General features: G+C 42.5%; 2 protein-coding genes across 4 annotated transcripts in view; one reads left to right on the top strand and one right to left on the bottom strand.

Annotated features, from left to right (window-relative positions):
• rev3l (REV3 like, DNA directed polymerase zeta catalytic subunit) overlaps positions 1 to 10,314 on the top strand; it is a 183,996-nt gene extending 173,682 nt beyond the window's left edge. For all 3 annotated transcript variants that reach the window (XM_073055923.1, XM_073055925.1, XM_073055924.1), the window contains 2 exons: positions 6,274 to 6,483; positions 7,919 to 10,314. In XM_073055923.1, coding sequence (XP_072912024.1) covers positions 6,274 to 6,483; positions 7,919 to 8,059 — 351 coding nt within the window. In that variant the 3' untranslated portion in view covers positions 8,060 to 10,314. The remainder of the gene's footprint in view (positions 1 to 6,273; positions 6,484 to 7,918) is intronic.
• A 6,164-nt stretch (positions 10,315 to 16,478) lies between these two features.
• Positions 16,479 to 25,991, bottom strand: part of mfsd4b (major facilitator superfamily domain containing 4B) — a 36,112-nt gene continuing 26,599 nt past the window's right edge. The window contains exon 4 of the mRNA XM_073055922.1: positions 16,479 to 18,662. Coding sequence (XP_072912023.1) covers positions 17,449 to 18,662 — 1,214 coding nt within the window. The 3' untranslated portion in view covers positions 16,479 to 17,448. The remainder of the gene's footprint in view (positions 18,663 to 25,991) is intronic.

Genomic DNA, 25,991 nt, shown 5'->3' with positions numbered 1-25,991 from the left:
GATATGTTCTCTAGGGTAACCTCCAGTGTCAGGGAGAGGTAGTTCCTCTGACAGGGAACACGTCGTACTTTTCTGAGTAGTTCGTCCGCATTGGTCCTCACCTGACACTCCGCTCTCACCAGTGGTTCCTCGTAGCTGTTCGCATGCAACAGCGGTCACACCCTGGGCAACTGCTTCGACTGGCCGGCAAAACCAGGTGAGAGTAGCCGATGGGCCTCAAACCCTCGGTGAGTTTGGGCTTGTCTACCTACGCATGCGAAGACTGAATTCGGCGGACTACGTGGAGGAGACCACCACTTGGCGGTCCAACGAGTAGAAAGGCAGACCCAGCAAAGCGTTGTGGAGTGCAATCGGCACAGTGAGACACGTAGGACACTGCTGGCCATCCACTGCATCCCGACTTATCTCCAGCCGTCTCGACTCCGTCTTGCAACTGGATACAGATAGGTCGGGACAAGAGAGTGAGGCTGACGATTTGCGCAACTCTCCCTAACTTTAATCCAAGTCAAACGCAAGTCACGACTCCAAACCCATTCCGCTAAAAAACTTCAAGTCCTGTGGCGATGGGCGAATGGCGAAGCAGCAGGTGTGGATAGACTGGAAGCTGTAATCACAAACCTGCACACATTGGCGGCCCAGGGCATTGGGTCGTTCTCCGCTGGAATGAAGCAGCAGTGGAGCTCGGCAGCCCCTGGGTGTCTGAGCAGTCCTCTTTAGGAATCGCTCTGCTCACCTCCATGGAGGAAGGGCTAGAAAAGGTGCCTCAGACATAGCCTGCTTCATCTTACCCTGGCCAGCACTCTGCAGCTGGCGGGGATCCCACTCAGCGGTCGAACTACAAAGAAGATGAAAGTGAAGGTGCTCAACCTTGGCACGTGGAACGTGCGAACTCTGCTTGACATCACCAAGGCTGTCAGACCAGAAAGAAGAACAGCACTGGTCGCCAAAGAACTAGCCCTCTATAACACGGACATTGCAGCACTCAGCGAAACACGCCTAGCAGACAAGGGCCAGCTTACAGAACGTGGTGGTGGGTACACCTTCTGGAGCGGTCGCAACAGCACTGAACGACGAGAGGCTGGCATTGGATTTGCCATCTGATCCCACCTCGCTCGTAAACTGGCCAAGCTTCCAGAGAGCATCAATGATCGCCTGATGACGCTTCAGCTCCCACTTGGCAATAAGAAGAGTGCAATGCTGATCAGCGCATATGCCCCAACAATGACCAACCCAGATGACATCAAAGGTAAGTTCTATGAAGAACTTGACACACTCATAGCAGCAGTCCCACAGTCAGAGAAGCTTAAAGTCCTCGGGGACTTTAACGCCAGAGTGGGGACAGATTACCAGACCTGGGGAGGGATTCTTGGAAGACATGGTATTGGCAAGTGTAACAGCAATGGCCTGCTGCTCCTTAAGACGTGCACTACGCATGACCTTGTCATCACCAACACCCTATTCTGCCTCCCTACCCATAACAAGACATCCTCTCTCTAGGCACTGGCATCTGATTGACTATGTCATCACCAGAAAGGAGGACTGGCAAGATGTGAGAGTGACAAAGGCCATGCGTGGTGCCGACTGCTGGACGGATCATCGACTCATAGTGTCCAAGTTTAAACTTCGCATCCTGCCTGTGAGAAGACCCCAAGGTCAGACGACTGCAAAGAGGCTCAATGTCTCCAAGCTGAAGAGCAACGTAGTTGCTGAAGAATTTCGTGAAGACCTAGATAGCAGGCTGCTTGACACACCCCAGGATGACCACACCAGCATTGAAGAGCAGTGGACGGCTTTCAGAGATGCAGTCTACTCTACCGCTCTCGAACACCTCGGACCAACAATCCGTAGACATCAAGACTGGTTCGATGAGAACGACGAGGAGATACAGGCACTGGTGTCAGAGAAACACCAACTGTTCAGAGTGCACCAGAACGATCCCACATCACAAGCAAAGATAGATGCCTTCGCCAGTGCAAAACGGAAAGTGCAGAAGAAACTCCGTGAGATGCAGGATGTCTGGTTCAGCAATAAGGCCGATGAGATCCAGGGCTACGCAGTCAGTCATGACATCAAGCGTTTCTACCTCAGTCCTCTAGCTCCTCCCCCCTCCTCAGTGCAGATGGGCCTCGGCTGCTGACAGAGAAAAAGCAGATTTTGGAGAGATGGGCTGAACACTTCAACCAGGTCCTCAACCGCCCTGCCGAAATCAATGATGAGGCCACTGCTCACCTACCTCAGGTGGAGATCAACCTGGAGCTTGACAACCTCCCCACAGAAGAAGTCAGAAAAGCCATCAGGCAACTTTCTGGTAGCAAAGCACCAGGATCAGATGCAATCCCTGCTGAAGTCTACAAAGCAGGAGGTCTATTCATGATGCAGAAGCTGACTGAGCTCTTCCAGTCTATGTGGAACGAAGGAAAGGTCCCGCAACAGTTGAAAGATGCCAGTATAGTCCACATCTACAAGAGGAAAGGCAACCGCCAGTCTTGTGACAATCACCGAGGCAGCTCCCTCCTGTCCATAGCTGGGAAGATCTTGGCTCGCATCCTGCTTAATCGCCTTCTCCAACACCTTGAGCAAGGTCTCCTCCCAGAAAGCCAGTGTGGCTTCCGTGCAGAGCTTGGAACTGTCGACATGATATTTGCTGCACTCCAACTCCAGGAAAAATGTCAAGAGCAGCATAGTGACCTCTCTATGACCTTTGTCGATCTGACCAAGGCATTTGATACGGTCAGCAGAGATGGCTTATGGAAGATAATGGAGAAGTCTGGCTGCCCTAGCAGGTTCATCACGATTGTTCGGCAGTTCCACGATGGCATGATGGTGAAAGTTTTGGATGATGGTGACGAGTCAGAAGCCTTCCCAGTGACGAACGGTGTGAAGCAAGGATGCATTCTCGCCCCTACCCTCTTTAGCATGGTCTTCTCTGCTATGCTGAATGATGCCTTCCGCGATTGTCAGGATGGTATACACGTCAGATACAGGACTGGCGGTGGGCTATTTTACCTCCGATGTCTACAGGCTGTTACAAAGGTAAAGGAGACCATCATCAGAGACCTCTTATTCGCTGATGTTAGATGGACTGCCTCTCACGAGCCTGTGACAACTTCGGACGTAGAATCAGCACCAAAAAGAACGAAGTTATGTACCAGCCCACACCCAGAAAGCCCTACCAGGAACCACACATCACAGTAAAGGGGCAGAAGCTACTGGCAGTCGACAGCTTTACTTATCTGGGAAGTACTCTATCACAAGCGGTGAACATAGGTGCAGAGATCAGCAACAGAATTGCTAAAGCCAGTGCCACCTTTGGGAGACTCCATGAGAATGTATGGGAGCGGAGAGGAATCAGCCATACCACCAAGCTGAAGGTCTACCGAGCAGTGGTTCTCATCATCCTCCTCTATGCCAGCAAGACCTGGACTGTCTACAGCAGACACGCTAAACAGCTCAACCACTTCCACTTGAGCTGCCTCCGCAGACTTCTCCACGTACGATGGCAGGACAAAGTCCCAGACACGGAGGTCCTGGAGCGGGCTGGCCATGTTGTCAGGATGTCTGACAGTGGACTACCAATCCCACAGCTGCTGTATGGAGAGCTGAGCCAGGGCAAGCGCTCAGTTGGAGGCCAGAAGAAACGTTTCAAAGACTGCCTCAAAGACCTCAACATCAATCCCAGTAGCTGGGAATCGCTTGCTCCGGACCGCCCAACCTGGTGGAGCAGGACCACTAAAGGAGCGTATGCAGCAGAAATCAGATGCACCGCAGAGGCTCAGAGGAAACGCGCCGCACGCAAGGCTCGAGGTACCTCCACTTCCACTGCAGCACCTACCCTCATGTGTCCCACATGTGGGCGAGCTTTCAGGGCCCGGATTGGCCTCACCCGTCACCTCCGGACCTACAGTCACAAACCCTCCACCTGACAGAAGTCGTGGTCGTCTTCGACTCCAAAGGACGAACAACAACAACAACCTCCAGTGCACTCTTCAAAAAAAATAGAGATGGTCACCGTAATCATCAGTCTTGCCTTCAGTGCAGCCCTTGTAAATGTATGGTACTGCAATGGATTGCCATCGAAGATCGGAATCTCTCTTTTTGGCAGAGATGCCATGTGTTGTAGTTGCATCACTAAGCTTATTTCCTTTTGTGTCTTTATGGCCTTCAACGCACCATACTGTGAATTATGTCCTCAGAAGCACCTTGGCGCAGACTGAGAGTGAGCATCCTCGAGCAACCCCTTGGGGGTTCAAACTCATCGCTCATAGACATTTGAGGAACAAATATGTCCACATTGAGTGTTGGATTTCCTTGATGTCACATCAACATTGGAATCCTCACCATAAAACTGTCCTGCTGGAGTACGTTTAGCATCCACAGCACTTGAAGCCCTTAGCACTTCAACTCTGGCCATTTTGGCTGCAATTTCTTCCTGCAGCTTAAACTGCTCTATCTTGAGCAATGTATGTTTATCCCTCAATATTTGTTGTCTAGAGCATAGCTCAGCTAAATCAGCCTCTGTTTTAATACATGCCAAGGAGGTATCAGATGGATGGGACTGTCTGCTCTCAATAGAACTTGCTGCATGCACATAAGATGCACTGTCTTCAGGTTGTATATCATCATGGAAGTCATCAGCTTTAGATGTAGTCACAGCATGTTCTGTGACTACATAAAATATTTTCATTTTGTCTTCAAGCTCACTGCTTCCAGCTTGACTCGTGTTATTTTCCAAGAATGCAAACCAGACAGAACAACATAAATTCAATTCGGATGTTGACAATGGAAGTATTTCAGCATTTCAACAGAACCAAGCTCTGAAGCCTTAAGCAAACGCCACTGTACAGCTTACGGTCCTCAATGGTCGGCAGCGCTGACCATTCAAAACTGTGTTCCAAACCAAAACACACAGCAGGAATCAACAGAAAGTTGTTACTAGCCACAAGCTGCTTCAGGCTGCAGTGCTTCTAATTTCATGGACACATCCGAGTGCTGAAGTTCATTTGGTATGTATCAGCCAATTCTAACCAAAACAATTGCCACCGCTGGCAACCCCATGGATTGCCATTTATGTATATATGTATTATACTTACATAATGTGCCCTCCGTTCCAATAATGATTGTTCCAAAGTCAAAGATAGTATTCGATCCTTTATTAGCTATTACGAAACATACAATCTTGAAGCGATGTTAGGTGTAACTGAGTGATCAACGAAAGATAAAACATCCATTGACGACCCCCCCAGCTGCAAACTGCCATGAACAAAGAATGTGACTAGTTCCCATAATAAATATAATAAATGTGCAACACTTAACACAGTGCAGATAGAGAACAGATGTATGGCTCCTACAAGCAGCTCAGAAACCTGATGGCAAACGGGGGTAACTATGCTTCCTGAAACATTGAGCATGGGTCTTTAGGCTCCTGTGATGCCTCTCCAATGGTAATGATAAGAGGGTATGTCCCGAATAGTTGCCTCCTTGAGGCACCACCTTCAGAAGATGTCCTTGATGTGGTGGGTTGTGCCTGTATTGGGGCTGGCTGAGTCTACAGTCCTGGTTTTTTTTTTTATCCTGTGCATTGGAGCCTCCATACCCTGACCAATCAGAATACTATTGTTCTTCTGCAGGAGACTTTGACAAGCTGAATCTCCTCAAGCCCCTAATGAAGTAGAGCCACTGGCATACCTTCTTAATGATTACATCTCCTCAGGATCAAGAACATCTTGCCTCTGTTCCAGACATGATTTCTGGGTGTCCGGTGTAGACTCTCCCTTGGATGGGTGGGTAGTTTCTGAGATGGTGCACTCCTTTCATTACTCTGTGTGCTTCCAATGCAGGACTACAAAATGTTCAATGCCTTGATATTCCGCCAGGAGGCAACAGGGATGTTGCACTTCTGCGAGGAAACTTTGACTATATCCTTGAATTTTTTTCCTCAGTCTGCTTTCCTTAGTGTGTGTTGCAATTGTCTGTTCTTAATGGTACGGAGGCACACACAGCATGGTCAGTGAGTAGTGCGGTATTAAATCAGTGATCATATCAGTGCCACATCAGCAGTTCCTTTACCACAGCTTAGCACCTTCTCCAGGATGACTAGGGATGAACAACAAAATTCTGACTCAACCCATGAAGCCCATATCCTTTGAATAAATATATTTTTTAAAAGACATGTCTATTGTATTAATTCACATTACCTAAAGAAACTATCCCTCTTAAAAACTCATCAATAATTGCATTGAAGTGTCCATAATCTTTTTTTTCAATACTTTGTAGGTACAAAAGGTGCTTTCAGCAGTACGGAGTGAACCAGATGCTCGTAAAGGAACCATCTCGCAGTATTTCACCACCCTGCACTGCCCAGTCTGTGATCAGTTGACACAACTGGGCATCTGCAGCAAGTGCCGAAGCAACCCTCAGCAAGTGTCTGTGATCCTTCATCAGGAGATTCGGGAATGGGAATGGAAACAGGCTCAACTGCTGAAGGTACTTCATATGGCTAGTATTGGTTATGCATAAAATAACCAGAGATTGAAATCATAAACCACTGGACAAAAACTAAATTCTGCTCATTTTTCTTTGCTGTGGTCACTCTGTTTTGAGGATTTCCTTCTGTATCCCATCACACAAATTGAGCAGAGCACCAAGATAAATTAAGGGTTTCATGTGCTGGAATGTAGTCAGGTAAGAAGTGAAGTGGGTGGAGAGCAACATCATCTACTAGAATCAACCTCCCCACCGATATCTCTACCACCAGTTCACGTTAGCTGATAAAGCTATTCTGAGACCACTTCCAACACTGCCTGTTGGAAGTGCCATAATTTCCAACAGGCACACAGTGTGGATGAAGTACTTGATCAAAGCATTCACCGGGACAATTCAGTCATCAGGGTTCTTCTGCCCCTTTAATGCATCACCTTCCTTTCTAAATGCATGAATTTGCATTTGCCCAGAATGTCCCATGAATAGTTAATATAACCAGGCTTTAATCATTTTTGTGGTATTATCTGTAACCCTGGCTACATCCCCCCCCCCCCCAACTCCAGTGATGAAAATACAATACCAGAGGCTCTGATGTTAATAATTGGAGAAGTAGAATATAGTCAGCGTTAGTCTGTTGTACATTGAATTTTCGACTGTAGGCACTGTCTGAGGCAAGAGATTTTGTGCACTCAAAACTTGCTGCTATTTCATTTGCAGTACAAGTTCTTGAAGTGAAAGAACAAGCTTTTTTGTTTTATCATTCACATGATGGACTTTCCTAAGATTGCTTAGTATTGAATGTACTGCATTTATGATCCATATATGACCTATTCCATTCTATTTAATATCTCCCAACCCATCGCAGGTTTTCTATTGTTGGGTATATGGTTGGGGTGTTTGCAGTCGATGAGTACTGCCATGGGCTAACAGCCATCCGAACAGCCAAGTATGATCACTTCAGAACCTCATTCTCACTCACAGCAGTCCCAAACTACTTGAGAGTTACAGCCAGGCTTGGAAGGAAGGTCTAATGATTTGCAACTCGCTTCCTTATTGGAAGTGATATTTATCGTGCCCACATTAGCATGAGCTGCATTTACGTAATGTAGTCCCATGATTAAGGGAGTAGTTGCAAAGAACCAAACTTTTAGAAGGGCCAAGCAGTGAGTGGGAATTACGAAGATATTGGTGTGAGTGGCTGAAAGCAAGCTCGGTTGGGAGATGGAAAGAGGAATAATTTTTTTTCTGGTTCCTGTCTGCATCGTTTGCTCTATGAATTTGCTAGATATCAAAAACTTAATTCTATTTGGTGTCTTTTAAGTTAGCAAATTTACTTTCATGAGCAGTAGTCACAGCTAAATACCATTTCATTTACTGTAAATTTCTAATGTTATCTGCCTTTTAAATTTCTGTTTGCTCACAGAATTCTTGTTTCTAGATTTGCAGGAATTGCACAGGCTGTGTTGACAAACAAGTTCAATGCATTTCGCTGGATTGCCCGGTCCTGTACAAGCTCTTCAGCGTTAGCCGCGACCTCATTAAAGCCCCTTATCTTCGTCAGTTGTTGGACCAGTTTTAACAACTCTAATCCATTTTGAAGCATGAGTGAATGCTTCTCTCTCGTCTACATTTTCTTGTGTACTGTTGATCATGGTGAGCTAAGACTCCAAGATCTGACCAGTTTTGAGTGTGAATGTTACAGTATTGCAACGAAGGGTCGATCAAGTAATCATTTCACTTGTTAAGAGGTTATTTCCACTGTAATGGATGATTGAACAGCCTTGTAAATAAATGTACAGTAATTTCATATCCAGTTATGTTAAATGGAATTCAGATCTACAAATAATTTACAAACTGTGGTGCAAATTTCCAGCTGCATATGTTTACAAATGATTTTTTACAATATATTGGTCTGTGTTGTATGTTTTGAAAGCTGTTTTCAATTCTATATTTTTGTTTATCTTTTGATAGTTGCTTTATAGCGTGTGCACCGTAGTAAACTTGCAGTACAAAATGTAGCAGTTTGTTGAAAGCAAGGTCATGTTGATGTTTCTGGGTGCTTTGCTACAAAAACAATCATGGCTAGACAGGATATTGGAAACAGTGCGATGTGGGGTTGTTGCAATATTTTAATTATTTATTTGGATTATATTATGGCACTTGATATCTTTTTAAAAATTTATATTGTTTTCAAAGAAAAGTTTAACATTTTCTCTTTCTGTGAAGTTTAATTTGCCAAAATTTGTATAAATAAGGCACTTTTCCCAATAGTTGTAAAGCTGCATTGAAATATAAAGGAACTATATGATCCTGTTAATTTTGCATTTCTGATTTGTTATACTCCACTACTAATAATCCTGAACCCTGGATTTTTTTTATCTGCTTTTTGTTTAATACTGTTAATTTAGAAATCAGATTATTAAAAATTCACCTTGTTTAAAATACTAAGTGTTCTGTAGAATGCAATCCTATAATCTCTTAAATAGCAAAGGATAGGATTCAAGGCAAGTATATAGTTGAAAGATACTTGATCTAACAAATCCAATCTTGTTTCAGTTGCACTCTCTCAAAACATTTATTGGCATGCATCCAAAAATCCAGAGTAAAACTGCATGGCTAATTTCAAGGCTGAATAATTTGAACTGGAATTGCAATCAGCTTAGTACAGATGACACCCTGAAACAGGAGTTTTCGCTGTTATGAAAAAAGGCAGCACGCAGCCGAGCTCCTCCCCCCAAAACTGCATTCCAGCCGCCATTGCTTATGCACATGCCTGTGAGCATCTGTGCTTTATGTCGAATTTATTTTGTGCATCCGTTAGCAAGATGAGTTCTAAGGTATCGGAAAAGCCTAAAAGAGCTCGTAAGGATGTTACACTTAGCGTAAAACTAGACATAATTAAGCGTTTCGATCATGGTGAACGAAGTAAGGACATTGTCAGCGTGTTGAACCATTCACGCTATTTATATGCAGAGAGAAAGAATCTTGAAAGCTGCCAATGTTACTTTTGGTTCTGCTCACAGCAAAGTGGTCTCTCTCAGTCGGCATCCAATAATGGATAAAGTGGAAAGTCTTTTGCTTGAGTGGATCGATGGGTGTACAAAGTGTGGTGTTCTGTTATCTTATACTTAAGGAGAAATCAGTCAGTCTTTTTAATAAGCTGAAACAGAAAGCACTGGATGATGGTGATGAAAGTGTTGCGAAAGCGGAATTTAAAGGTAGTCATGGATGGTTTGATCGGTTTCTGAGGTGAAGGCAGCTTCATAGCTTAAAGTTTACTGGAGAGAGTGCTTCAGCTGATACTGAAGCTGCCGAAAAGTTCCCAGCAGAACTGAAGAAAATAATTACAGAAAGTGGTTATTTGGATAAGCAAGTGTTTAACTGTGATGAAACTGCAATTTATTGGAAAAATCGCCAAGCACCCCAACATCCGACAACTCAGCCTAACACACCATCAGTGTGCTCGCTGTCTTCCTGATTCCGGTAAGTGAAACTATACTGGACATACATTATTTCCACTTTATATAGGCTGTGTTATTATGGTATGATTTGGCAGCTTCATAGCTTAAAGGTTACTGGAGAGAATGCTTCCGCTAAGTAGCGAGATTATACGCTACGCTAGACAGTGCTGCAATGATTGCAGAAAAGTATTTCAACTTTATATAGGCTGTGTATTTATCATATCATTCCTGGTTTTACTATATGTTGCTGTTATTTTAGGTTTTATGTGTTATTTGGAGTGTTGTTATGATTTTGTAGGTTACTTTTTGGGTCTGAGACCGCTCACAAATTTTTCCCATATAAATAAATAGCAATTGCTTATTCACTTTACAACATTCAGGCTTACGAACCATTTCATAGAAACGCTGTACCTTCAGTTAGCAGGGGAAACCTGTACATGGGTCACAACCAATGTTTTTTTAAAATAAATTAGCACCCTCTATATGCGGTAGAGAAAATTTTGGGCTTTCACTTCAGTCAAGGGGAAGTGGAACAAGTGTGCAGAAGGTGTCACTGAAACAACTCCAGCAAATTGCAAGAGACTATCCATATACGTGCGGTGCCAGAAATTAAGCAGTGGAGATAGATCATGTTTACATTAGTTCCAAAGTATTTCACTACTACTATAAATGAAGTTTTTCCTTTCAGGCTGTAATTTTGTGCACGTGCCTGTACGATATTTTAAGCAGAATCTGTTAATGCAGGAATAAATACTGCCAGGGTACTGGACTCCATTTGTGAGAAGACTTTCTTGGGTAGCTCCACTGCAGACTGTCTCCACTTATCTCTCAACTGAAAGACACAGCAATGTAGTATAAACAATAAAGCAACCTAAGCTTAAATTTGAACATCTGGACTAGGACTTCACTCAATACTAGTAACTGAGCCATAGTTTTATTTCCAGCCCTACAACTAAGTAAACATTGAAATTCAAATGCATATGTTAAGAAATGATGCTTTATTAACTGTTAAAAGGTGAATAGCACCTCCTCATTAGTAAGTTTTCTAACGAGGCTATATATAGTGCCTATAAAAAGTATTTCTCCACCACCCCCTCCTCTCACCGGAAGCTTTCATGTTGCATTGTTTTACAAAGTTGAATCACAGTGGATTTAATTTGGCTTCTTGACACTGATCAACAGAAAAAGACTTGTGTCAAAATGAAAACAGATCTCTACAAAGTGATCTAAATTAATTACAAATATAAAACAATAATTGATTGCATTTTATTCACCACCTTCAAGTCAGTATTTAGTAGATGCACCTTTAGCAGCAATTACAGCCTTGAGTCTGTGTGGATAGGTCTCCACACTTCTGGACACCCCATTTACAAAATTGTTCAAACTCCGTCAGATCATGAGTGAACAGCCCTTTAAGTCCAGCTACGCATTCTCAATTGGATTGAGGTCTGGACTCTGACTTGGCCAGGGTATTAACTGTTTTTAAGCTATTCCTGTGGCTTTATGCTTGGAGTCATTGTCTTGCCATAAAACATCTCCCAAGTCACAGTTCTCTTGCAGATTGCATCAGGTTTTCCTCCAGGATTCCCCTGTATTTTGCTGCATTCATTTTGCCCTCCACCTTCACAAGCCTTCCAGGGCCTGCTGCAGTGAAGCAAACCGACAGCATGATGCAGCCACCACCGTGCTTCAGAGGTGGGATGGTTTTGATGTGTTTAGTCTGATGGCCAAAAAGCTGAATTTTAGTTTCATCAGACCATAGAACCTTCTTCCAGCTGACTTCAGAATCTTCAACATGGCATTCTGGCCAAGATTTCATGAGTTTTTTCCCCCTAACAGTGGCTTCGTCTTAGCCACTCTCCCATAAAGCTGCACCTGGGCAACAGTTGTTGTATGTGCAGTCTCTCCCACTTCAGCCACTGAAGCTTGTAAATTCCTCCAGAGTTGGCATAGGTCTCTTGGCCTCCCTCACTAGTCCCCTTCTTGCACACTCAATTTTTTAGGATGGCCTGCTCTAGGCAGATTTACAGCAATGCCATATTCTTGATGATTAGCTTAACCGTACCCTAAGGGATATTCAGTGGCTTGGAAATGTTCTTGTATCCATCTCCTGGCTTGTGCTTTTCAATAATCTTTTTGTGGAGTTGCTTGGAGTGTTTTTTTTGTCTTCGTGGTGTAGTTTTTGCCAGGATCCTGTCTCTCTAGTAGTTGAACCTTCCAGATACAGGTGTATTTTTACAATTGAAACACCTTGACTGCACACAGGTCTCCAAAAACAGATCTCCATTTAACTAATAATGTGATTTTTAAAATCAATTGGCTGCACCAATGATGATTTGGTGTGTCATATTAAGCTGCCGGGGGGGGGGGGGGGGGGGGGGAGTGTTGAATAGGCAATCAATTATTGTTTTATCTTTGTAATAATCTAGACCACTTTGTACAGATCTGTTTTCTCTTTGACACGAAGGAGTCTTTTTCTGTTGATCAGTGTCAAAAAAGCCAAATTAAAACCACTGTGATTCAATGTTGTGAAGTAATACAACATGAAAACTCCCAAGAGGCGTGAATACTACCTACAGGCACTGTAGAATTTCAATCAACTTATTTGATTACCTGTGAAACAACACTGATGCCATGTAGAACTTCCAAAGCTACAACTAAGATAACCATTACAAAATGCAGTGTCCTGGCTTGTGCAAGTAAAGTACAACAGAGCAGCAAAAAATATTAATATTCATCTTAAAACAGCAAGTTCCAATGAAATAGTTCTAGATTCAACATCTGTTGAAGCATTAATCCCCCCCTTACCTTACTTATTCAGCTGTACCCATAATACAGCTCAGATTAGAATAATTTCTTCCAACTATTTTGAGGCAAATCTAATACCAAGTGAGTTCATCGACAATCATCAAAACGTTAATTGTCGGTGACACAGTAATTAGTCTTTTAAAGAAGATTTTAAAATGCTAACAGGCACCAGTCCTCCAAGGTATAGGCATATCACAGGGCAATCAGAACAAATAGCTGAAAATCAGTACAACAGATACCGGAAAATCTCAAGCAAAAACAATATTTGAATTAGAGCATAAGACAAAGGCACAGAAGTCGGCCATTCGGCCCATCAAGTCTGCTCCGCCACTCCATCATGAGCTGATCCAATCTCCCCTTTAGTCCCATTCCCCCGCCTTCTCACCATAACCTTTGATGCCCTGACTACTCAGATACCTCTCAATCTCTGCCTCAAATACACCCAATGACTTGGCCTCCACTGCCGCCCGTGGCAACAAATTCCATAGAATCACCACCCTCTGGCTAAAAAAAATATTTCGCATCTCTGTTCTGAATGGGCGCCCTGCAATCCTCAAGTCATGTCCTCTTGTACCAGACTCCCCCACCATGGGAAACAACTTTGCCACATTCACTTTGTCCATGCCTTTCAACATTAGGCAACATCTATGGAAAGAACCAATTAATGTCTCGTTAACCCTCTAAGCTTATGCTGACAGTCTCCAACTTTAGCTCCATTTCTGCACAAGCATTTTCAAAAGATATAAAAAGTCTTTTGGCTGTTGCAAGGCATATGATAGGACAAAATTGCAGTCAGTGGGATGGGTGGTCATGTAAAAGGTGACCGAAATTGTAAAGGGTGACAGATAACAGGACTGAAGGTGTTATATTTAAATACGTGCAATTTATGAAGTAAGGGAGGTTATCTTGTAACAGATTGGCAGGTATGACGTTCTGGGTATCGTGGAGTCATAACTGAAAGATGATTGTATTTGGGAGCTTAATATCAAAAGATATACAAAGGACAGGGAGGAGGAGGAGTAGCTCTGCCAGTTAAAAAATTAAATCAAACCTTTAGAAAGAATTGATACAGGAGCAGAAGATGTAGAGTACTTGTGTGTAGAGTAAGAAACTACAAGGCTAAGAAGAGCCCGATGGAAGTTATTTACAGGCCTCTGAACAGTAGTCTGGATGTGGTCTACGAACTACAGCAACAGATAGTAAAAGCATATGAAAGGCAAAGTTACATTAGTCTTTGGGGGGGGGGGGGGGTCAGAATCACAATATCTAGATAGATAGGGAAGCTCAGGTTTCATGTTGGACCCCAAGAGAAAATTTGTGGAATGCCCCCAAGATGGCTTTTTGCAGCAGCTTATGGTTGAGCCCCACTAGGGGATCAGCAATTCTGGACTGGGTGTTGATGTGATTAGGGACCTTGAAGTAAAGCAACCTTTAGGAAGTAGTGATTATAACATAATAGAATTCACCTTGCAGTTTGAGAAGAAGCTTAGATGTATGAGTATTACAGTGGAGTAAAGAGAATTGCAGGGGCATGGGAGACAAGCTGGCCAAGATTGATTGGAAAAGAACACTGGCATGAATGACGGCAGAGCAGCAATGGCTGGGTTTTTTTTTTGGGAGCAATTCGGAAGGTGCAGGATAGATACATCCCAAAGAAAATGAAGTATTCTTAAGGCAGAATGATGCAACCATGGCTGACAAGGGAAGTCAAATCCAATACAAAAGCAAAAGAGAGCATATAACAAAAATTAGTGGGAAGTTAGAGGATTGGGAATTTTTGTTAAAACCTTAACAGAAGGCAACTTTAAAAAAAAACATGGGGGGGGGGGAGATGAAATATGAAGGTAAGCCAGCCAATATAAAAATGATACCAAAAGTTCTTTCCAGATGTATAAGTAGTGGCAAGAGTAGATATTGGACCACTGAAAAATTGAGAGATAGTAATGAGAACCAGGGAATGGTGGATGAACTGAATAAGTATTTTGCATCAGTTTTCACTGTGGAAGATGCTAGTAATATGCCAGAAGTTCAAGTGTATCGGGGGCAGAACTGAGTATTTTTGCTATTTTTAGGGAGATGGTGCTTGGGAAACTGGAAGGTTTAAAGGTAGATAAGTCACCTGGACCAGTTGGACTACACCCCAGGGTTCTAATAGAGGTGGCTGAAGAGATTGCAGAGGCATTAGTAATGATCTTTAAATAATAGTTTGGCATGATTCTGGAGGACTGGAAAATTGCAAATGTCACCACTCTTCAAGAAAGAGCGAGACCAAAGAAAGGAAATTATAGGGCAGTTAGCCTGACCTTAACGGTTGGGAAGATGTTGGAGTCCACTGTTAGGATGTTTTGGGTACTTGGAGGCCACAGTCAGCATGGTTTCCTTAAGGGAAAATCTTGCCTGTCAAACCTGTTGTACTCCCCTAAAGGTTAATTTGCAGGTTGAATCAGTGGTGAGGAAGGCAAATGTGATGCTAGCATTCATTTCCAGAGGACTAGAATATAAACACAAGAATGTAAGGCACTAGTGAGGCCTCACTTGGAATATTGAGTAATTTTGGCCCCCTTATTTAAGAAGAAATGTGCTGTCATGGAGATGGTTCAGAGGAGACTCATGAGAATGATTCCAGGACTGGAAGGGTCATCATATGAGCAGAGATTGAAGACTCTTGGTCTGTACTCACTGGAATTTAGAAGAATGAGGGGGCCTCATTGAAACCTACCAAGGGCTGAAAAGCCTGAATATGAAAAGGATGCTTCCTTTGGGGGAGTCTAGGGCCAGAGGGCACAGCCTCAAAATAGAGGGACATCCATTTAGAGGAGACTCATGAGAATGATTCCAGGACTGGAAGGGTCATCATATGAGCAGAGATTGAAGACTCTTGGTCTGTACTCACTGGAATTTAGAAGAATGAGGGGGCCTCATTGAAACCTACCAAGGGCTGAAAAGCCTGAATATGAAAAGGATGCTTCCTTTGGGGGAGTCTAGGGCCAGAGGGCACAGCCTCAAAATAGAGGGACATCCATTTAGAACAGAGGTGAGTAATCTGTGGAATTCATTACCATAGGTGGCTATGAAGGCCAGGACATTGGGAGGTTGATATGTACTTGATTAGGCAGGGCAGGAAAAGTTATGGGGAGAAGGCAGGTGGATGGGATTGAGAAGGAAGTGGTTCAGCCATCAGGAAATGGCAGAACAGACTCGATGGGTTGAATGGCCTAATTCTGCTCCTATGTCTTAAGCACCAAAAGTACCTTGGCTCTAGAGAAAGCACAAACTGCTGCAATTCGGAAACTAATTTTAGGGTGTTTATGAATTCATAATTTTGCTTAGTGATATGGAATATTGACCACATTTACAGATTTTTCACAAATGGATACTTGCAACAGTAATTCAATTTGTAAAATAAGTATTTGATATTTCATTAAAGTTGATTATATACTGTTGACTAATTTTAAGTTTACAGTCTGTATGAAAACCCACAAGAAATGGAACATGTAGCTTACAAGAGGGTGCTGACATAAATCCTCTGGGGTGAAGGCTATCAACAGTCCTGGGGAATGATCCAAATATTCCTCAAAATCCCCAAAACTCAGATATCACAACTAGATTAAGCTGCTCACAAAATACATTGACAAAACTGAACTTACTACAAATTCAGTTTTTCCACTGTGGTGCTGGAATACGATATTACTATGGGAAATATCAATAATCAGAATTCAAAGTGCAATGAACATTTACTCTAAAATTAAAGTTTAATTTTAATCTGATCATATATAAAATTATTAGCTTGTTTTCAATGAAAAGTAATTCATGTTTCAGTCTCCAGCCCAGAAATTAAGAACTTCAGCCTTTTCCTTGAAACATATGCAACAAAAATACAGACAGGGCAACACACACAAGATGCTGGAGAAACTCAGCAGGCCAGGCAGCATCTATGGAAAGAAATAAACAGTTGGCGTTTCGGGCCAAGCTCCCTCGTTCCTCCAGCATTTTGTGTGTTGCTTTGGCTTTTCAGCATCCACAGATTTTCTGGTTTTTGTTAAAATACAGCCAGATTAGTGTACTAAAACTGTAACCGCAGTAGTGCACTGCTTGAAAATACACATTAACATTCTGACAATCTGGCAAATTTATTGGATGTTATAAATTTTACTAATATCACTTCAAAGTACTTTTCACAAGTTTTCAGTACACTCCAAATACATGGATAGAGGTCTCGTCAAAATCAAGGTTCCAACCCTGACAGCATTTTTACATTCATCTCCTCTCAAATGCACAGCCATATATTGGAAATATTTCACCCCTACTACTACCAAAATTAAATTAATACATTTCTTATATGATACTATATATGTGACAAGTACCTGTTATCTTTGCGAAGATAATAATTAAAATCTAGTTTTCTCATCTGGATTATCAGTGATACCCCAGTCCTTAAATCAACTTCCGCTGGAGATAGCTTAAGACATCCCACAACTTTCAAAGCAGCATCAAAACTGTCATGCAAGTATTCAAAACTCTTTTCAGCATTAAAACAATTTATTCTTATGTTAATTTAACCTAACAACCACCACAAAATCACAAGCAACTTCTTTATACATTCATAGCTTCAGATTTTTTCTATGAAAATTATTATAAAATTGATCTGGTTTATTACAATGTTTGTGTGCTGTCTTGTACACATCTAAACCTTGAACATTCAGTCATTTTTTTCTCTTTCCAAGTTGAGCAGTCTCTTTTTTGGAGAGCAACCTGGATATGGAGGGGAGGGAACAGAAGAAAAGGACATTCGTTCTGGAGAGGACTGTTCCTTAGATCTTCCTGATGCATTTCCAACTGGATTCTTGTCTGTGCCATTCTTTACATCACACATTTCAATGACTTCAAAATCTGCATCATTCCATTCCTCAGGAGCATCGTCATCACAGTCATCATCCTCATTAGTTCCTGAACCCAACAAAGCTTTTTGATCTTCACTCTGTGGTTTGACACCATTCGGAGAAGTGGCCAGCTTGTACATCACAGGAAACAAGATGGCTGTCATCATGGAGGTGAGCAGGGCAGTCAGCATTAATATAGGGTAATGGTTGATAGCACTGATACCCTGTAGGTACCCAACTACAACTGGAACAACCATCTCACCTAATGCAGCTCCGAAAACAAATAAACCAGCTGACCTTCCAGTGATCTCTGTGTACTGCTTAACCCAAGTAATGCCACTGGGGAAGGTAGTGGCCATTGAGGCTCCATAAAGGCCAGTGCCTAACCAGAGAGAGATGTGGTTAGTGTTATAAAGTGTAAGAACCAGGGAGGAAATGGTGCAGCCAATAATGCTGAGTAGTATCATAGTTCCAGGATAAAGACATGCAGCAAATAATATTGCAAGACCTCTTACTAAAGCAAAGGTTCCCCAGAACAAGGAGTTTAAACCCGCAGCTTGATTGTCACTCATATGAACAAAGTCTTTTGCGTAGGTATAAATATAGGATCCATAGGCCACTTCAGCCCCTACGTACCAGAAGAAGAAGAGAAAGAGAAGCAGCAAAATTGCAATATGGTATCTTGCAAATGGAATCTCCTGCGATGAACCATCAGTTCTCCCTCGATTTGGACTAGACTTTAAATAAATCATGAAAAATGAGAAGGAGACAAAAAGAACAAAGCTTCCAATGATCAGGTATGTCCAAACCAAAGGGGAGAAGCTCTGAATAATCATTTTCACAGTATTCAATGGTCCGACTGGAGTGTTGATTATTGGGTCATTCACTCTGTCACTGATATTTTGCATGTTGCCCAACAATGGCTTTGCCAGGATTGGAGTCAGAAATGCACCCAAAGCAAAACTGAAGTGTAGGGCCTGCATGTGCAATCCAGCATTCTTGCCCCATGTAACCAAAATTAGCAAATTTCCACCTGGAAGCAGACAACAAAAATTAATTACTTCATGCAAGCCAATAAAACAAACAAAAGAAACTAGAATTAAACTTAAGACTCTAAATGTTAAGTTGCACTGCCAAAATTGGTAACTGCTGCATATTTCTGTAAATAGTATGACATTTAGCCTTAAAGGAGTTAGCCACATAATTACACACACAGGCCTCCTTCCCCATGTACATAATACAAATACACCCAGCAGTGAATCAAATGCTGACAAGAAACTTCTCAGAAAGTTGACATTGACAGAAAGGAACTCATCAGAGAAGTCCAGATTAACTTTATTCTAGGGTCTTCAATGTACAGGCTGTTGGGATATTGATATATGGGTTTTAATTTTCCAGAGTTTCTTGAATTCAGGGAAAGCTCCATTAGACTGAAGACTAAGAAATGAAATTCAATTTTTCCCCAAAACAGGGAGAATCAGGAAACTATGGATCTGCTTACTTAATATTCATCAGTAAAACCAATGATTACCTCAAATCTTTAAACATATTTTTGTCAAAGAGAATTCATATTTGTCAAATTTATTAGAATTCTTTGAACTATAATGTGCCAAGGATAAAGGGGAACTGGTGGATACAGTACACAAGTCCAAAAAGGCATATGATAAAGCACAAAAGTTAGTGGAAAATAAAAGCTTGTGTCAAAAATAGCGTATTGGTGAAGATAGAAGACTGGCTAACAGAAAACAGGGAGGAAGTATAAATGGGTGTTACTCTGGTTGGTAAGTTGAATCAGTGTTATGCTACTGGGACCAGCAAATTACTTCGATTAAGGTATGGCTGCTACATTTTCTGAAGACAAAAGAAAGTTATGAGAAGACATAAGGGCTAAAGATGGGTTAAATATGCAGCAAAGAACAGGTAAATGTATCATATGGGACAATGTGAAAGTAGCCATTTTGAAGGAAATATGAAGTAAATTGAAATAATTGGACTTTGAAGAGCTTCAAGATGCAACAATTCTGTGCAGTTATTTATTGAGATACAGTGCAGAATAGGTCCTTAGAGCCACACCACCCAACAAACCCTCCCTCCCCCAAGCCCACCCCTAATATCACCCTAGCCTGATCAAAGGACAATTTAGAAAGAACAATTAACCTATCGACCATTACTTCTTTGGACTGAGAGAGGAAACTTACACAGTCTTGGGGAGAAAGTACAAACTCCTTACAGTAGCAGAGTGACTTTGCAGAAATATCAGGTAATTAGGAAACCAAAAATTATTATTTATCGCAAGAGAAACCAAATTCAGAGGGAGGACAGGGAAAATGCCTACATCTGGAATACTGTGTACAGCATTCGCTTATTTAAAGGAGGACATTAATATGTTCATTATTAATGATATTAAGTAGTTCAGAAAAGATTTACTATTAACAGATTCCTGGATAGTGGCAGATTTTTAAAATAAGATTAGAAAGGATAGGTAGTATCCAGAAGCTTTCAGAAGAGTTGAGAGACAATTGAGAGAATGGAGGGATATGGTTATTGCATTGACAAAAAGGATTAGCTAGGGACTTAATTACTAGTTTAATTAGGGCCTGTTCCTGTACTAAACTGTTTTATATAAGATCTTGAAGGATCATGACAAAATGGATGTGGAGAGAAGTTTCGCCTCGGGTACAACCTCGAACTAAAGCTCACTGCTTAAGACAAAGGCGACACAAAATTCTCTCTGAGGGTCTCAACTCTGGAACTCTCCCTTAAAAAGACATGGAAGCAGAGCGAGAATACTTTTAAGACAGAATGTGAAAAGTTACCAGTGACAAACGGAACTTTGGAGTTGAGGCTATGACCTGATCTATCATAATATTATTGAACAGTGGAACAAGGGGTTGACTTCCCCATTTCTACTAAATTGTAAGTCCATATACTACAATTCAGTAGTTCCATGTGCATCATTACTGATACAACCTTTTATGCCAGCTTTATTGAATCAGTGAATTTAAAGTCCTGAGATTCCTGTACCTCTTTAGGACTGTTGTAAAATCCCAATTTATCATGCACCCAGGACTACATGTACTTAGGTTATTAGGCCAGTAACCCAACCACCACCCAACCACTGGAGTCAGGGTTCAATTCATCTTTGTGTGCTTAACATCAAATTTATAATGGTTTTCATCCTTGCAAATGGGTCGAGTCTTTTGAGTGAGTTGCTGATCCAGAAGATACACAAAAAGTTGTTCTGAGTATATTCATGAAGATGCTACAATACTAATCACAAGTTCAGAATTAATAAAACTCGAGCGTCTCTATCGGCAAGGAAATGATTAACATACAACAGTATGGCACAGGATCAATCCAAGCAACATCCTGGTGAACCTCTTCTTCATCCTTCCTGTAATCTAATGAAGTAAAACAGTACTCCAACTGTAGCTCCGTCAAATGTTTATACAGCTGTAACATGATTTTCCAACATTTATACTCAGTGCCAAAAGCAATGAAGGCAAGAATGCCATACAGCTGCTTTATCACCCCACCTACTTGTGTTGCTACTTTCAGAAGCTATGGACATCGACTGATGTACAGAGGGATCTTAGTGTGCTCCTACATGTCTTGCCATTTATTCTATACTTTCATCTCAAATTTGACCTCCAAAAGTGCAATTGCTTCACACAGTCCGGATTAAACCATGCTATTTCTCCACACATATTTCTAACGGATTTCTATTTTTTAACGACCTTCTTTACTATCTCACTAGAAGAAAAGCACCTAGTGTTCCTTTCTCTCCTGATCCACCCAGATCCTCTGGCACCTCCCCTACCCCCTCACACTTCCTGTTTCCCAGAATACCCACTGATCATTTTCTGCTTCCAGGATGAGGCTTTCCGTTCCAAAACATCTCAAATGTCCTCTTTCTTTAAGAATCTCTTCTGTCGTCATCAATAATGCCCTCACCCGCATCTCCTCCATTTCCTGCACTTCGGCCCTCACTCCATCCTCCCGTCACCACAACAGGGTCCCCTTGTCCTCACCTACCACCCCACCAGCCTCCGGATCCAGCATATTATCCTCCGCAACTTCAGCCACCTTCAACAGGACCCCACCACTAAGCACATCTTAGCCTCTCTACCCCTCTCCGCTTTTCACAGGCATCGTTCCCTCTGCGACTGCCTGGTCCACAAGTCCCTCCCCACAGATCTCCCACCTGGTACTTATCCCTGCAAACGTAAGTGCTACACCTGTCCCTACACCTCCTCTCTTACCATCATTCAGGGCCCCAAACTGTCCTTCCAGGTGAGGCAACACTTCACTTGTGAGTCTGTTGGGGTCATCTATTGTATCTGGTGCTCCCGGTGTGGCCTCTTCTACATTGGCGAGACCCCACGCAGATTGGGGGACCGCTTTGTCGAGCACCTCTGCTCCATCTGCCACAACAGACAGGATCTCCCAGTTGCCACCCACTTCAACTCTGCCTCTCATTCCCATCTAGATATGTCCATACATGGCCTCCTCTACTGCCATGATGAGGCCAAACTCAGGTTGGAGGAGCAACACCTCATAAACCGTCTGGGTAGTCTCCAGCCCCTTGGTATGAACATCGAATTCTCCAACTTACAGTAATTCCCTCCCTCTCCTTTCCCCCATCCCACTTTCACTCTGCCTCCTCTTCCAGCTGCCTATCACCTCTCTCACGTTTCTGCCTCCTTCTACTACACAGTGCTTTCCCCTTAAATTCCTCCTTCACCTTTCCTGCCTATCCGCTCCCCCACCCCTTGATCTTTCCTCTGATTGGCTTTTCACCTGGCACCTACCAGCCTTCTCCTTCCCACCCTCCCCCCACCTTCTTTATAGGGCCCCTGCCCCCTCCTCCTTCAGTCCTGACAGTCTGGGCCCAAAATGTTGACTGTTCATTTCCACGGACGCTGCCCGACCTGCTGAGTTCCTCCAGTGTGTTGTACGTGTTGATTTGACCACAGCATCTGCAGTGTACTTTGTATTCACTGATCTCTAAACTGTTTCTCTACCCACCCACCCCCACTGTTCCCCTTTTGCTCAGCATCCCTACCTTATGTGGTTCCACTTATCAGAATCCATAATCTGCATCACTTTGTTGCTCCAGTATCACCCTCCTACCTCTGTCACTATCTTTTCCCTTCTCTCCCCCGCCTGGCTCCATCTGTCCATCAATCTCTCCTTACCTAGAATCGCCTACAGCAGCTCTCCTCTGGCGAAGGTACACTAAGTCCTGATGCTGGGTCTCAACTCAAATTGCTGACTATCCCTTTACCGCCACAGATCCCACCTGCCCTGCTGAATTTCTCCAGGCGAATGTTTGTTGCTTCCTCACAACTCTGCCAATCTGTGTCACCTGCAAGTTCTCTGATCAACCCAGCTTCATCACAGGCTATGAAAATCATCTCTACAGAATACCACCGGTCAAAGAACTCCAGTCAGAATTACACCACTTTCTAAATCCAAACCAATTTTGAATCCTACTTAAAAGTCACCACAGCCCTCATGTTTCTTAATCCTGTGGATCAGCAAGTTGTTGAATGAATAACTAAAGTCCATGTACACAACATAAACTGGCCATACCCTCATCATCTTCATCATGCCTCAAAATCTCACTCGTTTGTAAAACGTGACCTCCCTCATACTGATTACCCTTAATAAGTCCAGTTTTCCAAATGTGACTAAATTTTACCACTGATGCGAGGCTCAACAACTAGATCATCCCTATTGTCCTTAAAATGAAGCATAACACCAGCTATTCTCCAGTTCTCTGGGATCTCTTTTAGACCATAAAATACGGAACAGAATTGGGCCGTCTGGCCCATCAAGTCTGCTCCACCATTTCATCATGGCTGATCCAATTTTCCTCTCAGCCCCAATCTCCTGCTTTCTTCCCATTATCCCTTCGTACCCTGACCAATCAAGAATCTGTCTATCTCTGCCTTAAATATACATACAAACTTGGCCTTCACAGCTGCTGGTGGCAAAAAATTCCACACTCACCTTTCTGGCTAAAGAAATTCCTCATCTCTGTTCAAAAAGGACACTCCTCTATTCTGAGGCTGTGTCCTCTGGACTTAGACTCTCCCTCTATAGGAAACATCCTCTGCAAATCCACTCTAACAAGGCCTTTCACCATTCCTTAGGTTTCAATGAGGTCATCCCTCATTCTTCAGAATTCCAATGGATATTGGCCCAGAGCCATCAAACACTCTTCATATGACATTCAAACCTGGAATCATTTTTGTGAACCTCCTTTGAACCCTCTCCAGTTACAACACATCCTTTCTAAGAGGCCCAGACCTGCTCACAATACTCTAAGTGAGGCCTCAACAGTGCTTTACAAAGTCTCAACATTACATTCTTGCTTTTATATTCTAGTTCTCTTAAAATGAATGCTAATATTGGCATTTGCCTTCCTCACTACAAACTCAACCAACAAATTAACTTTGTCTTGCACATTGACTCCCAAGTCCCTTTGCACCTCAGTTTTTTGCATTTTCTCTCCATTTAGAAAATAGTCAACCCTTTAATTTTTTCTACCGAAGTGCATGACCATACATCACCTGACACTGTCTTCCATCTGCCACTTCTTTGCCCATTCTCCTAATCTGTACTTCCTCAAAACTACCTGCCCTGCACCTAACTTCATATCGTCTGCAAATGTTGCAACAAAGCCCTCAATTCCATCATCCAAATCCTTTAATATATAACATTTTTAAAAAATCAGTCCCAACACAGTTCCCTGTGGAACAATTCTAGTCACTGGCAGCCAACCAGAAGTCTCCCTTTATTCACAACTCTTTGCCTCCTGCCAGTCAGCCACTGTTTATCCATGCTAGAATCGTTCCTATAATACCATAGGCCCATAGCTTGTTAAGCAGCTTCATGTGTGGCACCTTGTCGAAGGCCTTCTGAAAATCTAAATACACATCAACCGATCCTCCTCTGTCTATCCTGTTTGTTATTTCTTCAAAGAATTCCAACAGATTTGTCAGGCAAGATTTTTCCTTGAGAAAACCATGCTAACTACGGCCTGTTTTATCATCTGCCTCCAAGTACCCTGAGACCTCATCCTTGAATATCGATTCCAACATCTTCCCAATCAGAGGTCAGACTAACTGACCCTATAATTTCCTTTCTTCTGCCTCTCTCCCTTCTTGAAGAGTGAAGTGACATTTGCAATTTTCTAAACTTGCAGAACCACCTCCTTCAGAACCCTGGGGGTGTATACCATCTAGTCTGGGTGACTTATCTACCTTCAGACCTTACAGTTTCCCCAAAAACCTTCTCCATAGTAACGGTAGCTTCACACACTTCATGACCCCTGACACCTGGAACTTCCACCATCCTGCTAGTGTCTTCCACAGTGAAGAATGATGCAAAATGCTTATTCAGTTTGTCCACCATTTCCTTGTCCCCACTACTACCTCTCTAGCATTATTTTTCAACAGTCTGATATCCATTCTCACCTCTTTTACACTTTATGTATCCAAAGAAACTTTTGGAATCCTCTTTAATATTAGTTTCTTGCTTACTTTCGTAATCCATCTTTACCTTTTTAATGACTTTTTTTAAAGTTGCCTTCTGTTAGAATTTGAAAGTTTCCCAATCCTTGAACTTCCTGCTAATTTTTGCTCCATTATACTGTATGCTCTTTCTGTGGCTTTTATTTTGGCTTTGACTTCTCGTTAGCCATGGTGTGTCATCTTGCCTTTAGAGTACTTCTTCCTCTTTGGGATGACATATCCTTTGCCTTCCAAATTGCACCCAGATATTCCAGCCATTGCTGCTCTGCCTTCATCCCTGCCAATGTTCTTTTCCTATCTACTATGGCCAACTCTTCTCTCTTTCCTCTGTTATTCCCTTTATTCCACTGTAATACTGATACATCAACTTCAGCTTCACTCAAATTTCAGGGTAAATTTGATCACATTATGATCAATTGCCCATAAGGGTTTATTTACCCTTGATTAGCTCTCTAATCAATTCCGGCTCATTTCACAACACCCAGTCCAGAATAGCTGATTCCCTAGAGGGCTCAATCCAGCACCAACCTGATTTTCCCAATCTACCTGCAAACTGAAATCCCTCATGACTATTTTAAAATTGTCCTTTTGGCCTGCATTTTCTATCCCCTGTTGTGGTTTGTAGACCACATCCTTACTACTGTTTGGGAGTCTGTATACAACTCCTATAAGTGTCTTCTTACCCTTGCAGTTCCTTAGCTCTATCCACAAGGATTCAACATCTTTCAACCATGTCATCTCTTTCTAATTGTTTAACTTCATACTTTACAAACAGCAATGCCACTTCCTCTGCCTTCCTACCTATCCTTTCAATACAATGT

This window comes from Hemitrygon akajei, chromosome 9, assembly GCF_048418815.1.
Source record: "Hemitrygon akajei chromosome 9, sHemAka1.3, whole genome shotgun sequence".
Lineage (NCBI taxonomy): Eukaryota > Metazoa > Chordata > Chondrichthyes > Myliobatiformes > Dasyatidae > Hemitrygon > Hemitrygon akajei.
Note: the sequence above shows the minus strand (reverse complement) of the source record. Positions and strands in the feature narration are given on the sequence as shown.